Here is a 16,081-nt window from a genome sequence, read left to right as displayed (position 1 = left end):
GTGATTACATTGAAATGCAGTTATCAATATAAATATATCTACAAGAGAAAATGATTTTTGTTTGCATAAATCTACAAAACCCAGGCCTGAGAAATATTTGAACAAATTATTTTTAGTAATGTGTATATCAACTTTGGAGCACTTTCCCATGCAGTTTCTGTCCGTATTCTTCTTATCAATATCTTAAGTTTTTCGATATTAAGTGTCCTGTAGACTGGTGCTTGCCTTTTCGATTGTTGTTTGCGAAAGCAAATTTACAGATCTAACATTGTTGGGTTGATGTTTAGACGAGTTGTTGTTACTATAATTATAATATTCATGTCTTTGAAGTGACTACGAGGATGCAATGCAGATTCAGTGTTTTATGAAACTTTTAAGTCTCATCAAAGAAACAACAACCATTACTGAAAAAAACATGTTGCATCTACAAAAAGCTAGTATATATTGTTTAAAACAAGTGACATAATGCATGTGCCATTCGTTAAAGAGTTATTAAAGAGACTACATGTATGTAAATACATGTAAAACTTACATCATGATTAGTCTATAATCATATAAAACATGTAAAAGAGTAATTATTATATAACATAATGTTTCTCCGCGTTAAAATGTTATACCATGTTTTCACAACAATGATACACACTTTTTTCTTAACAAATACTGGATATATGTTTTTCTTCATATAAACATATATAAACTTCTTTTTTGTTGAAAAATGATCAATGAATATGGACAAATATCAATGCCTTGAAATCTTCGAACATGAATTCAGTCAAGTTAATGTTATCTTGCAACAACAGTTTTTATTATGGTTATACTGTTATATAATAAATTGTGAAAGAAATTTGACTTAGGGTTGATTTCTTTTTTGGAGAAAAATTTGACTTAACAGTTGATTTCTAAATGAAATTTGAGATTTCACAGGGTTTTTTTTATGTTACAAGGTTTTTTTTGGTATATGTACGGAAATATTACGTTGTCTCACCGGTTTGTTCTGTGCTTATTATTTTTCATGTCAACTTCCGGGAAAATGACAGATGACAGAAACACAGAAAATACCAAAGAAACAAATCACCATGAAATAATGACCATTCTATAGCATAACCTACTATATTCATAATCTAGAGAAATATCCGCGATCTTCCTCAATGATGAAATTCTCATCTGATTGATTGCAAAGATATTCACCGCATTTTTTGCAGCCAGACTGAGGCCCAGATGAACAGATACCCAAAATATTTGGTTGCATATATATATATACACTTTACAAAGTGAATCTTAACCCAAGAAACTCTAGAAAACTAAAAGTTTAACAGCATAAACAATTGCCATTAGAAGACACTTTCATCTGGTTATTAATGATAAATAATACCAATATGAGTATAAACCCAAACCACACCGTTCTATCTGTAGAAGAACCAGTGAATCCTGGCAATGGGTTCCACTATCATTGTTCCACTGGAGATTTAATGGGTCCACTAGGACTACTGGTACAAGGACTGTTGGCTTTTCTTGCCTTTTCATCATTAATAGGTACATAATGCATTGTATTGTAGATGAGAAAGTTTGTTGGAAAATAGATGTATGGCAGTGTCTGCGCGTACGAATAGTCAAATTGCCATTCTAGGCTGCGCATACCCACATCCGGTTTTCTATTTAAATGCCTTCGGATCGGGAATGAAAAGTGAAATATATACGGAAATTATCGATAATAAATGGGAATTTCGTGTTCATGGTATAGAAGAATGAAGAGTATGAAAAATAATATTTTCAAATTGTATTTATTAAATAATGATACATAATAAACATTGCAAAATTAAATGCACCATGATGGAAAATGAAAATGTACAGTCCCAGTAAAAGAAAAACATGATAGAAAATAATACTAATATATAATTTAAATGAAAATTTAAAGAATAAAATTTTAATAATTTAAAAATATACCCATAAGATATTTAAAAAAAAAATTAATATTTTAGTAAAATGTAAAACAGAGTGAAATTTTAGAATATATAAAACTACTAAAATTAAAGCTTGAGTTTATAAGAATTAAAGAAGCAAGTAATAATATCAATTTAAACCAATTATAAAAGATTCATGTTACTAATTAAGATTTGGAACAAATTTTACATCCAATATGATTGTTTTGGCACAGATTTCAACTCTGCACATTTCAAATGTTGCCAGTCTAAACAGCAATCACATGCCAACGGCTGCTATAGACTCGGTCCGAATTTCTTTCATACAATTGTATGAAATTTAACGCCTGATAGTTCTGTACAAATTTATAAAAATTCTGAGTAGTTTTAATCAATTTATTCATTAATTGCAGCAAATTCCCTATATATTTCACGTTTAATTCCTGATCCGACAGCTTTTATTATAAAACCGGATGTGGGTACGCGCAGCCTAGAGCGGAAATTTCACTATTCGTACCCGCATGGGGGTAAGCGCAGACACTCCCTAGATGTATTACTGAAATTAATAACTGACTTGGTATAAGTATAACATAATTATTAACATTAGGACATATTACAGCTATAAATGTTGGCATTTTGTACCAAAACCAGTTCACATCATTGTCATTAAATTGTGCTATTTCTTACATCAATTTTTATTTTTAATTCATATTTTTTGTTGAACCTGCAACATTTCAAAATTGCATATCACAAAAGCAAATGTGATCCGTAACATTCAGCCATTCTGTCGTCAGTGAAATCATTATAAGGGTCCATTCTTTTGTTAATTTTTTTTGTTGGACAACAATAACTATGTTAAATCATCATGGAATTTAATGAAGCTTGGAATAGCTTTTTTATGATCAAAAGAGCAGAGAAAATGAGAGAAAATGTTTATTTTCTTTTTTTCTGTATTTTGATGATACATTGACATTTTTTACAGCCATAATTTGGATAAACAAGTATTCTTCAAACTACAGTAAAGTTATATATTTAGAAATCAATTAGTTTCCAAATTAAACCATCATGGGATTTATAAGGGTCCATTCATTCGTTAATATTTTTTGTTGGACAACAATTACCTTGTCAAATCATCATGGAATTTAATGAATTTTGGAATAGCTTTTTTTTATGATCAAAAGAAAAGAGAAAATATTTGAAAATATTTATTTTCTTTTTTTCTGTACTGTTGATTCACTAATATTCGTTGGGTACCAATTTTCGTGGTTTTCTTGGGCACAGGTGAACCACGAAATTAAATGCTCACCGAATACAAGATTTTCTACAGGCTTGTATGCAGACTTCTGCAAAACCACGAAATTAAATATCCACGAACATGCAAGTGTTCCTTAATCTACGAAAATTGGTACACATGAAAATAAATGAATTCACAGTATTTTGATGATACAGTACATGTACATTGACATTTTTTACAGCCATAATTTGGATAAACATGTATGCTTCAAACTACAGTTCAGTTATATATTTTCAGTCATCAATTACTTTCCACATTAAACCTTCGTTAAATTTTACTTAAATCGGACCAAAGCTTCTTTTTTTTTGTATCAAAGACCATGAACATGATAAATACAGTATCCAGAGAAAAACAATGAAATTATTTTGTATTTTTTTTTGTATTATATTGATGAAACTTAGTTTTTATTGCAGTTCACATTAAGGTATAGGTTGGTGTTGAAGTTTGTTACCATAAGTTACTTTGTCAAACCTTCATATAAAATTTATGTATTTAAGAGAAGCTTTTTTTTGTAAGAGATATATTTTGTTACAGTGTAAAATCTGTAGCAAAAATTTTCAAAATGTATTTTTATCATTTTTCAGTCTTTTATCATACATAACATGCATAATATATTAATAGAGAGTAGGACTTTTTGCAGTAGACATTTTCAGAGTCTGTATAAATTACATAAATAGATGTACATATTTGATTGATAAGAATAAAAATCTGGTTTGAAAAGTTTACAAGAAGCTTAATAATGTATATTGTATAATGAAGAAAGATTATGAAAACTGAATTAAAACAAAAGTTACCAGTATATGTACATGTTGTACAATGCATTGCTTTTCTCAAAAGACATTTTTAGAAGTTGGACACAATTCATGATACTAAAATTAAGAAATATATGTATTTTGTATAATTTATGTTCTATTATTTTTACAGCAAAGAGGTATTGTGAACCAAGATATGAAAGGAGGCCGTGGAGGATTTGGTAAATATGTTAAAAATGATCAATTAAAATATTACAGATCTATGTATTAATTAACCTAAGTCTTCATTTTTTAATGTCTTTTACAAGTTTGAAAATAAGGGCTGTTTAGTATTTTTTGGCTTCATGTTTGAACCTAAGAAATGCAGAAATTGATAAATGTTAGCACTCTTGTACCAACATTTCTCATTTAAGTTTTATAAAGTTTTGTGAAAGATTACACCATCATGATCATCTAATCTCAGATGAATACAAAAATCAGGAATTGATTTGAGGGGTACCAATCTGCTCTTTAACCCTATCAGTTATGTGTTATTCAATTCATTGTACTAAAGTTCTATCATTATTGATGTTTAAACTTTAAATTGAAAGTACTGAAAAATGAAGTCATGTACATTTATGCTACAATAGACAACTTTCAAGTTCCATGCATTTGCATCAAAAACTCTGGTTTAAGTGAACATCATTCGTGTGTTTAGGTGCATCTTCACTTCCATTCCAATATTGAGCGAGTGGTTGGAACACTGTAATGCTATATTGCACGTATTATTCGTCAAACTAGATTTTCATAAATGACAATCAGCACTGCTATCGTTGGGAAATTGTAATTAAGTACCTATAAAACAAATATTATTTCTAGTTTATCCTGCACAATGACGTCACAGAGGCGCTCAAAATTGAAGTTTTTCCCGGTGACGGATGAACTCGAAAGTGGTCTATTATCAGAAAAACAATAAAAGTGAACATGGCAAAGCAAGAAAATATTAAATATATATTTTTTTGTCAAGTCTATGAAAAAAATTCTAAGGCCAAAATGTTGAATTAGAGCATTGACTTAAAAATTATCAATTATGGTTGTAAATTTTATTCATTGTCCTTTAAATTATCAATTTTTGAATGGTCTGCACAAAAGGGTGTCATTCAAAAATTATCTCTTGCTGGGAGCCATGGGATTGAGTAAAATGTCTCCCTCATAATAGCCTATCAAAAGCTGATATTTTAACTTGAAGTATGATAAAATATTTATGTATGTTTGATGTTTAGAGGAGTAAAACAATTCTGTTTTTTATTTTAGGTTTTTTGATACATCCAAACAAGCTTTTGGAGCATTTTTGATCCACTTTGCTAATGTTTTTCTAGCAGATATTTCAAAAGGTGGTGATCCCTGTACTTGGTAAGTTAAATAACAAAAATTGGGATTAAGTTCAAAATTTCTCGACAACTATTCCTGGGTTAGCTTTGAAAAATCACTAACTTCATCAGGAGGTGGAAGGGGGTTTCAATCACAGCTACATGTATTGATATGACAATGTTGTACAAATTGAATTGTAACATTATTCATTAAATGTCAGGTATAAAGAAGACACTGAAATATTTTGCATAGGCAGATCCTTACGTCAGTCAGCAGGCCCCCCCTTAGAAAAAGGTCTGGATCCGCCACTGTTTTGTGTGTATACGTACCATGCAAACTTTTGAACTGCATTTATGAAATAATTCAATAGACATCTTTCGAGTTCGATGCATTTTGTCAAAACAGTGTGGTGTAAGTGAACGTGAATTGTACGTTTAGGGGTGTTGTCACACCGTTCTAATGTTGAGCAAGTGGTTGGAAAACTATGATGCTTTATTGCACGAATTATTCAGCAAATTAAAATCTCATAATTGGCAATCAGCACTGTTGTCATTAGGGAATTGTGATTAAGTACCTACAGAACAAATATAATTTCTAGTTTATCCTGCACATTGACAATCACTAAGACTCTTGGTGAACGTTAATAGTGTAGGGATACAGGTGATCCCCTCTATCTGGTAAATGACATCCTAAAGACATGCATAATTGACGAACTTTTTCTGGTGACGAACAAACTCGAAAGGGGTCTATTCCTTTTCAAATGTTAGTGATATGAAAAGTTATGCTAATTTAATTATTGATTCTTAGTCAAAATAAATTTTCATAATTCTATTAAAAGTTTTGGCAAGGTCATTTTTATTTAAGGCTCAATGCATATGGCTCATAGATAAAAGTGGAGATCCGTGTTGAGTCTAAAAAATATATGTTCTAAGATGATTGTATGGTACAAATATTATTGATAGAATGATAATATTATTTTCAGGTATGTTGTCAGTTTCCTGTTGGATTCTACCATTGGATTGGTTGTCATATATATTGGTCTCAAGATCACGCAATTTATTGTTGATAGATATAAATGTGAATCACTGAAGTTTGGAGAGTATGGTAAGGATCAAGTACTGCTGAAGTTACAATTTTAGCTATATTTGCTAAATGGAAAAAAATGCATAGTAAAAGAACCTAAAAAATTGTGACAACGGTAGAATAAATATGCTTCTTAAATACATGCCTGCTGCACAAATATGCTACTACTAAATAAACAGAATGCAAATTTCTATACATATATATGAAGTGCACTCACTCATCACACAGTTCCAATGAATTTTTGGATTTTGTAAATGTTTAACATTGTCATTTAGTGATACATGTATAGTGATTTCACACTGACGTGACCTATAAAATCAACAGATAAAGATTCCAGTACTGAATAAATGGGTTATTACTTGTATGTAATATTATTTTTAATTTGAAAGAATTTAATTGCAGGAAGTCCTCCAAAATGCAATGCATTTATTGGTCAATGTGGACTGTATATTCTGGTTATGATAGTAGAAAAGATATTAATGACACTGCTGATTTCATTTAACTTCTGGAAAGATGTAAGTATTGATTATCTTTCTTTTGTCTCTTAAGGAGGCTGGCGGGTACAAGATTTTGAGAAAAAAAATAAACATTAATTTTTCATTACAAATTTTATTTAATACCTTTAGTAGTTGTTACTTTATTATATGGTACAAAAATCATTCCCAAAAATCAATTCGTGTTGGCCCTAGGTGACCTGTAACATGTAGATATCATTGAATAAACTCTAAATTATCTCCCTTTGGTGCAGAAATGCAATTTTTTGGCATTAAAATTGAAATATCTTTTTTAACTCATCGGTGACCTATATTTTTTTTGCCCCACCTACGATAGTAGAGGGGCATTATTTTTTCTGGTCTGTGCCTCCGTTCGTCCGTCTGTGCGTTCGTGCGTCCGTTCGCTTCAGGTTAAAGTTTTTGTTCAAGGTAGTTTTTAAAGAAGTTGAAGTCCAATCAACTTGAAACTTAGTACACATGTTCCCCATTATATGATCTTTCTAATTTTAATGCCAAATTATAGTTTTGACCCCAATTTTATGGTCCACTGTACATAGAAAATGATAGTGTGAAGTTCAGGTTAAAGTTTTTGGTCAAGGTAGTTTTTGATGAAGTTAAAGTCCAATCAACTTGAAACTTAGTACACATGTTTCCTATGATATGATCTTTCTAATTTTAATTCAAAATTAAAGTTTTGACTTCAATTTCATGGTCTACTGAACATAGAAAATGATAGTGCGAGTGGGGCATCCGTGTACTATGGACACATTCTTGTTTATTATTATTTTCATATAAGCTGTACATAAACTAATAAATTGTAAAATTCAAGCAATTTCTGTAATTCAGTTCTTTTTTTATTTCGATATTACTGCTATTTCTCCTATAGTTCAACAGTAAAAAGGACATTAACAAAAATGTATGTTTCTTTCGAAGGCAGATTGTGAGCGTAAATGAATGGTGACCCCTATTTTAATAATGTACTTGTGAGTTTATTCTGGCAATTGTTGTAACAAGACAAAACTTGTTCAAAGTAGCTGAGATTTAAACAAAATTAAAATAAGCTTTTCAAAGATAATTTGGATTGATTTAAGCCAGAACAACATAATTTTTGTCTTTTGCTAACACGTTCATTGAATTATACAAAATTAATATCAAATACTAAATATTATGATTATTTATTAAACATAAGGATGTTACTGTGAGTCAATGCAATATGAAATTGTTTCAGGGATATAATCCATAAACTAACAAAGAATAAATTTGTTGTTTATTTTAGGTTAGAAAGTTTATAATGTCACCTGTCAAAGATCCTCATGTAGAATTAGTCATAGTTATGTTTATTATTCCGTTAGTAGTTAATGTAAGTATACAATATATGTTATTACACTACATGTACTATTTTGTGCATTTTTTCCTTTGATCTTTTTTGTTATAATTTTTCATATCATGCTACTCGCTTGAGATGGAAAATTATTGCTAGAAACTTAAGCAGGCATGTGGCGTGGCTTTGCTAACAAAATTGACATGAAATTGACAACGTCGTTATAGGTAAAATAGCAATAAACAGATTATCATTGGTCATCTCAACTCGATTGCCTTTTTCATTGAGATAATCAACGATAATCTATAAGTACATTACACAAAAAGTAATTGAGGTATAAATGTCTCAAAGGGATGATCTTATCACCTTGGTGGCCTAGTGGTCTATAATGTTTATTTTCATTGATCAATAGCCAGTCTTCTTTGATGTTATGAATTTGAACCCTGAACATGTGTTTGAATCTGATCTAATTAACAAGGATTATTAGTTTTCATTGCTTAGTTGTCATTCACCAATAAAAAGGTGCCATGATATAACCAAGCTTACTAAAAGTAAATAAAACACCAACAACAATCACTAGCAATTATCTTTTACCCTGAATGCAAGATACAAATGAAGTAACATTTAAACCATCTACATGTTTATAAAAAGTTGATTTATTTAACTAGAGGCAACATTTTCATTTGAAGACAATATTTTCTTGGAGTGCAAGTATTTAGTTTTATTCAATTTTTTAAAACATGCCAGTAATATATCTCATCTTTTTATATTGTAGGCTTTTATATTTTGGGTAGTAGATAATTTCTTGAAGCGAAAAATAAAAGGGACAAAAACCATTTACGTCACTGAACACGATCCTTCAGTTACTTATCATAGACGTCAAGAAAAAGCTCACTCTTATAATAAGATAGAAAGGTCAGAAGAATCGGATTTGCTAGCCTCCACAGATGAAGAAATAGACATTAGACATAGGTCTTCTTCAACTGACCATTTGCTATCTTGATGTTAGAGGAAGTTGATAGAGGGAGATAACTCAGACATGATGCTTGCCATGTGATACTGTTTTGTTTGTGATAATGAGTTTTAGTTTTGGGTGCTAAATCCAGTCAATTGTCCAGATGAGTGATTTTTTTGTGCAATAATTGTTGGAGAATCTTAGTAATGGAAATGAAAGAGAGAACTGTTTGACACAGTTTACATGATTTGTGATTTCAATCAAGATAGGCTTTATTGTCTTTTTAAATTAAAGTGGTATTTGCTTGTAATGTATTATGTAGGAATGTTTTATTTGTGTACATAGTTTGAAAGCCTTGCACTGAAAGTTCTACTTAATATTTGTTTTTTTGTGTTACACTTGTTGTCTTTGCATGTTGATTGGTCATGTTGGTGTTTGTTGTTTTATGATGTGCTTTTTAAAATAGTATTATTGATTTATATTAAAATACTTGTGTAAATATTTTCCTATTATTGCCAAAGGTTTTTAAATCATAATTTTTAATGGTGAATGTACCACAGAAGTATAAATCCAATGGAATTAAAAAAAAAAATATGATTAGTTTAAACATATTTATTTAGAGCGGATTGGGAAACAAGTTTTGCAACTTATATTAATCCCTTTCCACTTTGCAGAATAAATATGATTGCAAAAGGGAAAGTAAGTGAAAATATCATTACAATATTTTTCTTCAGTTGAAGTAATTTATCAATTTAAATATCCACTATTAATCACCATCAATGTATAAATACAAAATTCTATCACAGAATTTAATCAATTGTACATCTACCATTAAAAATGTATTATCACTATTATTTTGGTACAGTATGGCTAGATGTTAATATCATATTACTATACTTAGTTGCTATTTAGAAATGTAGTTTAAACCGAAACAGAGGCTTCTTCATAGCATAGCAGTATACAATAATTTTCTGCTATATAACGGGCACCTTTAAATAGTGTAAACTAGGCATTAGAGAATTGGCTTTGGTTTAGTGGTTCAGGAATAAAGAATGATTATTCTATCTTAAAAATAAATTTTACTTGTGAATGGAGAAAAAAATTATGAGAACGAATGTTGCTTACATAATTTCCAGGGTAACTTCTAAAATAGTCATGTGTTATTTCAAATAACACAAACAATCATTTATATTAATAAAAAGCAAGGAATATTTGTAAAATTTGGAGAGCCTCAATTTAAAATAAACAACGATTATTAACGTCTTGCCACGAATTTGTTAGTTCAAATCTGTGGTGAAATTTTGTCCCATCAGATTTTATATGCTCAGGGAAATATTTACAATTGACTTGATCTGAATTCAGTTGCAGTCCCAGTTTGACATTTTTTTTTTTTTAAAGTTTTATTTAAAACTTTTTCAATTAATAGTTGATTTTTGTTTTTATCCTGCATTATGTACATTCACTTATGTAAATCAGCTAATGTAATTTTGAAATTTGAAATTGTTACATTGATATTTGTAAATTATTGTTTTTAAAAAGGGTAACTTTATTGAAATTATGTCATTGCCATTGTCATAACTAAGAACTTGCAAATACATTCATAAAGAAAAATGTTAACAATTTGGGGCATATTTTAGATATTGTCATATTTTTGAGACTGAGTTGAAAGCCTATGGTAAATTTTACATAGTCCTTTAGGGATAAAGTGTTTGGCATTTTTTTTTAGAAAATTTGAGTTGTTAACATTTTAGATCCTTTTTGGTTAGATAGGTTGCATGTATGTATAATTTTATCCCAACTTCACCTACATTTTACAAAATTCATATTGATGTAGTTAATGTTCAGACCTTGCCGTCCTGTCTTTGACACCCTTGGTATCATTTGTACTCCCCAAAGGTTATGTATATCGTTATATTGAAGTTCCTTTCTTATTTCTCATGGGATCAAAGGTCAGTAATTTCAAACATGGGGATATTTATATCCAGTATATAAAATTGAGAATAGAAATAGTCAGTATATGACCATCTGACACCTTAATCCCATTTTCATTATTATGTAATCTGTTTAATTAGTTTAAGATTATATCTTTTCACAAGTAACTGTACCTGACAGTTTATGAATAGATGGTTTGTGAATTTGTTGTAACAGCCAACTCACATCTGGGAACACCTGAACCATGTAACAGCCAACTCACATCAGGGAACACCTGAACCATGTAACAGCCAACTCACATCAGGGAACACCTGAACCATATTTTCATGCTCTAGTCATTATGATCAGGTTATTGGTTTAGTCAGTATCTAAGAAATTATATATACATGTAACAGGTTAACAATAATGCTATACATTTTAAGAGATACATGTGCATTTTACCAAAGTTCAGCAGGCTAGATATTATAAATTGTAAACTCTTGTATCCTCAAGTTTAAATGATGATATTATTAACACTTATTATTTATGAACACAGTCATGTATTTTTATGAGTTTTTTGTCAGATCTTTTACTGACTCGTTTAAGTTGTTTTTGTGTGTTTGAGTCATAGTGAAAACTGAACCCATATGCTCAATTGTAAAGAAAGAGGTTAGTTAATTTGTTAATTGTATTTTCTAATCTAAGAAAGAGATTTTGTAGAGCAACAAACAGTTTCAGAATTCTTCATGACTAATGATTATTTTTGAAAAGGAAAAAAACATTTATAGAAATTTAAATTTATTTAATGATATTATTTTTAAAGAACAGGGTGATTTTTGGATTTGTTAATGATTTGATTTTGTCAACTTTGTGCTTCATCTGACATTATATTTGCTAATTTTTGGTGTTTTGATTTGAGTCATAGTTTGTGCCATTATTATTATTATTATTTGTCTTGTATTTAATGTATGTGAACAAAGTGTGTTGTCTTTTTATGATATTTTAGTAAATTTTTTGTTTGTTTTTAAAATGCATTTTCATTTTTCATATTGTAAGTTGTAGAATTTCCTCTAAATCAATAAATATTATAACAGACAACTATTTAAATATCAATTCCATATGCAAATGAAAAAGAAAAACATAGGTTATGTTTACACTTTTGGCATCTGAAGGGGCAGTTCAATATTTTCTACATTTCATTTTAATAGACATTGAAAAGATTGAGAAGTGTAAATTTTGCTTTAGAATCTTTATCATGACCAAACAGTTTCAGTAGATTTCCTTAATTCCCTTTTGTATAACCATGGTGACATTCAGTTTGAAACAGTGGACTAGATAAAATATATGTACAATTAATGGATTTTTATAGTTATATTAGTAACTTTGGGAAAAGTGGTTGGGGAGATTTGTGTGCCCTACACATGAATATAATGCTCTTAGTTGGACAGAGGAAGGGATATTGAGAGGTTGGTAGATCATTTGATATGGTTGGTCAAATTTTAAATCAGTAGCTTAAATATGGCAGGTGCATAGCTTAGAGAGTGGATTTATCCTCTTTTTAATTATATTTAGATATCCATAAGGTTAACAAATATATTATTTGAAAAATTGTAGAAAATGTATACATTAATGTGTTCGAGTACTTTTGGGGTACTGCTGGTTCATTTATTTCATGGGCAACAATTATTATGTACTATGGAAATTTGTATTTTTCGGTGGATAATTGAAAAATGAACACCACATCTTATATCCATGCATAGATTATGAACACATTTTTATTAAATATACGAAATGTATTTCATTGTAATTGACAATCAAATCTTATAAATCATTTTTATCATAATAAACTTCAGGCAAATATGACATAAAGGGATATGTTGTCTCATTTATATTTATATACAAAAATATAATTGAATGTATAAATATACCAATTTTATAAATATACCAATTGTATAAATATACAAATTGTATGAATATACCATAAGTATAAATATACCAAGTGTATACAGTAAAAGTCTGTTATATTCTAAAAGTGTTTTTTTCCTACAGAATATCCTATTTTTCTTTTTAGAAGACGGTATAAAACCACTCATTTGGGCAAAGTCATAAAGAACATACAAAGTAGTACATATTTTTTACAAAACTGTCCTTACGAAGAGCCTCCACTTTATTAAAAAGCAAGGTCTTAGGATCATAGATGAAAGTTTGTTTAAAATAATAAGATACATATATATGAAATTACAATGGGAAGAATATTTGATCAGAAGTACCTGTATTTATACTATTCATCTTCCCCAAACAAATGCACTCTGAGATGCAATTTAAGATATATTGAATTATTAAGAATAAGTCAGAATAAGGTATTGTTTTGCTATTAAATAAATGCAACTTTGTGTGAACTTAAGTCAAAATAGCTAAAAATACAAATGTACTTGAAAATTTATAATTTAACATAGAAAGTAAAGGGCTACGAATAAGTGGTTTTATATCTGAAGCTTTTGTACAATAATTTGCTAAAATAATATCCCTGTTGTTAATTTTACTTTAGTTCTTTAAGAGGAAAATTGTACTTCAGCTATATGAAATTTACAAATTTAATTCAAATTCAATGCTTTGTCATATGAAATATATGATTGCAATCAAATTGATATAAGAACTTATAACTGTTTGTGGCCTTTGAAATATTCCACTTAATAGATTACTTTTGCTTTAGCATTGGTCTAGCATAGGTAAAAGCTTTATTGTTTTCAATGCATACACATTCTTTTTTGTATCTCCTTAATTGTTTTTTAATTTCAATATAATTTTTAAAAAATCTGCTGAAAAATTGAGGTATTTTGTAGCTCAAAATGAAATGAAGCATTTTATCACATAACATTAAGAAATAAACTTACAAAGGAAATAAAAAATAGTGTACCAGTACATATTTATTTTGAACCATGTAAAACTTTCATTCATGCAGTCTTTTCATTGCAAAATGATTTTTTTTCTCTTATAAAATGTATTTTTTGAGTGCCAAATACAATTATATTCTATAAAAAAATCTCTGCTTAAAATTTCATTTACTTTTTGATCATTTAAAGTGTTGAAAAAAGTTTTAATTTGTTTTTTATAATTTATACATCTTTTTCAAATTTTAGCTATGCCACTTTCTAAAATCAAGTGCAAATTGTTGCTAAATTTGAAAAAATTATATAAAGATTGAAGAGACTTTAACAGTGTAAAAGATTGGAATATAATACCAAACATTTTTAGCAAAGAAGTTGTTTACTGTCATAGCAATAAGGGTTTTATGTATTTTTTTTTGGAAGTATGATTTCTTAAAGTGTATCCCTTAAAAATAACAGTAAAGTTTAATAATAATGTAGCTTCTGAAGTATTATGTATATTTTGATATCACTTGGTTTTTCTTCTATCAAGTTCATTTTAATGCATTTTTTGAAGCAAAAAGGAGTGAAACATTGAAACGTTTTATTACAAAACTTTATCATTGCATTACAATTATGATATTTTTCAATAGATTATTTTGTTACTTGTCTGCTCAACAAGAAGGCATTTATTTTTGCTTATTATTTTACTGGGATTATGCAATTAGTCCTCAATTCAAGTGTTAAAAAAGTTTAATATTTATATTTTAAAAACATTTCCTTGTCCTGATTGATTTTTGTATGAAGGCAAATTTTATGCAGTTGTATTAAAGTGAGTGTGTATTATTATCACTTGTTTTTTTGGGCACATTATTTTCAGTTAAAACTACTTACCTACTGATTTCAGGAAAATTCCTGGAGAAAAGGCAATTATTTATACATTTAAATATTATATCCAATGCATTACCATGTCAAAAATTATACTGTGCTCATATTTGCTGGATATTAACTTGTTCAAGGTTAACATGTTAACATATTGCAGTCCTATCATCTGTTAAATATTTTTAAATCATTTTATGTAGCCTTGATGAAACTGTTCTTCTCCTTAAACATTCAACCCTATTAACAATATTAGAAATATATATTCTAAGTCACAAATACCATTTCGTAGATGGTTAGGCTGATATGTATATGTATACTTTCTGAATTAACAAAAGCAGACTTGTACGAGTCACAGGAATATTGTAATCAAAAGATGCTTTGGTACAATTGAAACATTGAAATAGACTGTATAAAATGTCAAAATTTTAATAAAATATTTAGTTCTTATTTTTGTTGTTGTTGTAATGTGTACAGTTTACAAGTTTTTGTTTAGAAATTGTTCATTTTTGTGAAGGACAGCCTGTTTTTATCACTTGGGTTTCATACATTTTATTAGGAGTTTGGTAAACATTCATTTATTATCAAATAAAGGCAACAGTAGTATACCGCTGTTCAGAACTCATAAATCCATGGACAAAAATAAAATCGGGGTAACAAACTAAAACCGAGGGAAACGCATTAAATATAAGAGGAGAACAACGACACAACACTAAAATGTAACACACACAGAAACTGATTTTCTTCAACATTAGAAAACCGGAGATGTCAAAGGAAGTAAACAAAAACACAGTGGTATAATTGTTCAAAACTTCATACATAGAAGCAAAAACGAACTTAGGTGGTGGATGTTTTATTTGTAAAAGGGATGTGGTTTTGTATCTTCAATATTTCTGTTTCTTGTTGAAAAATAATGTTATTCTGATATAAAAAAAAATGTTTACTTATATTTACTTACCTATGACTTTGTTCTTGGGGTATGTCATTACTTTTTTCTCAAATATCCCTTCATAATGAAGCTATAACAGTGATAGAGAAACTTCGTCCATCTGTTTGTCTAATTGTTAGTATGTGTCTGTCTAAAACACAATTCAAATCCACCAACATGACTAAAGTAGAACCGAAGCATTAAAACATCTTAGATCTTAAATAAACAAATAGGACATACATGTTAAGAATGACAACATCTCCCTGCTTTCTATATATAATTAAAAAAAAATCCTCGGACTAATTGGCCTTAAATGATTTGATTAGGT

The 16,081-nt window shown here is 28.9% G+C and overlaps 1 protein-coding gene across 1 annotated transcript; it reads left to right on the top strand.

Moving 5' to 3' along the window:
• The first annotated feature begins 1,028 nt into the window (after positions 1-1,028).
• Positions 1,029-15,275, top strand: LOC134720339 (store-operated calcium entry regulator STIMATE-like). Its single transcript, XM_063582828.1, has 7 exons — positions 1,029-1,533; positions 4,138-4,186; positions 5,259-5,357; positions 6,298-6,419; positions 6,801-6,913; positions 8,169-8,252; positions 8,989-15,275. Exons 1-7 carry the CDS (start codon positions 1,359-1,361, stop codon positions 9,214-9,216), a joined length of 870 nt encoding a protein of 289 aa, XP_063438898.1. The 5' UTR covers positions 1,029-1,358; the 3' UTR covers positions 9,217-15,275.
• Positions 15,276-16,081: the final 806 nt, after the last annotated feature.

Source organism: Mytilus trossulus, chromosome 1 (genome assembly GCF_036588685.1).
Source record: "Mytilus trossulus isolate FHL-02 chromosome 1, PNRI_Mtr1.1.1.hap1, whole genome shotgun sequence".
Lineage (NCBI taxonomy): Eukaryota > Metazoa > Mollusca > Bivalvia > Mytilida > Mytilidae > Mytilus > Mytilus trossulus.
The sequence above is the reverse complement of the archived record's forward strand: the minus strand, read 5'-3'. Positions and strand labels throughout refer to the sequence as shown.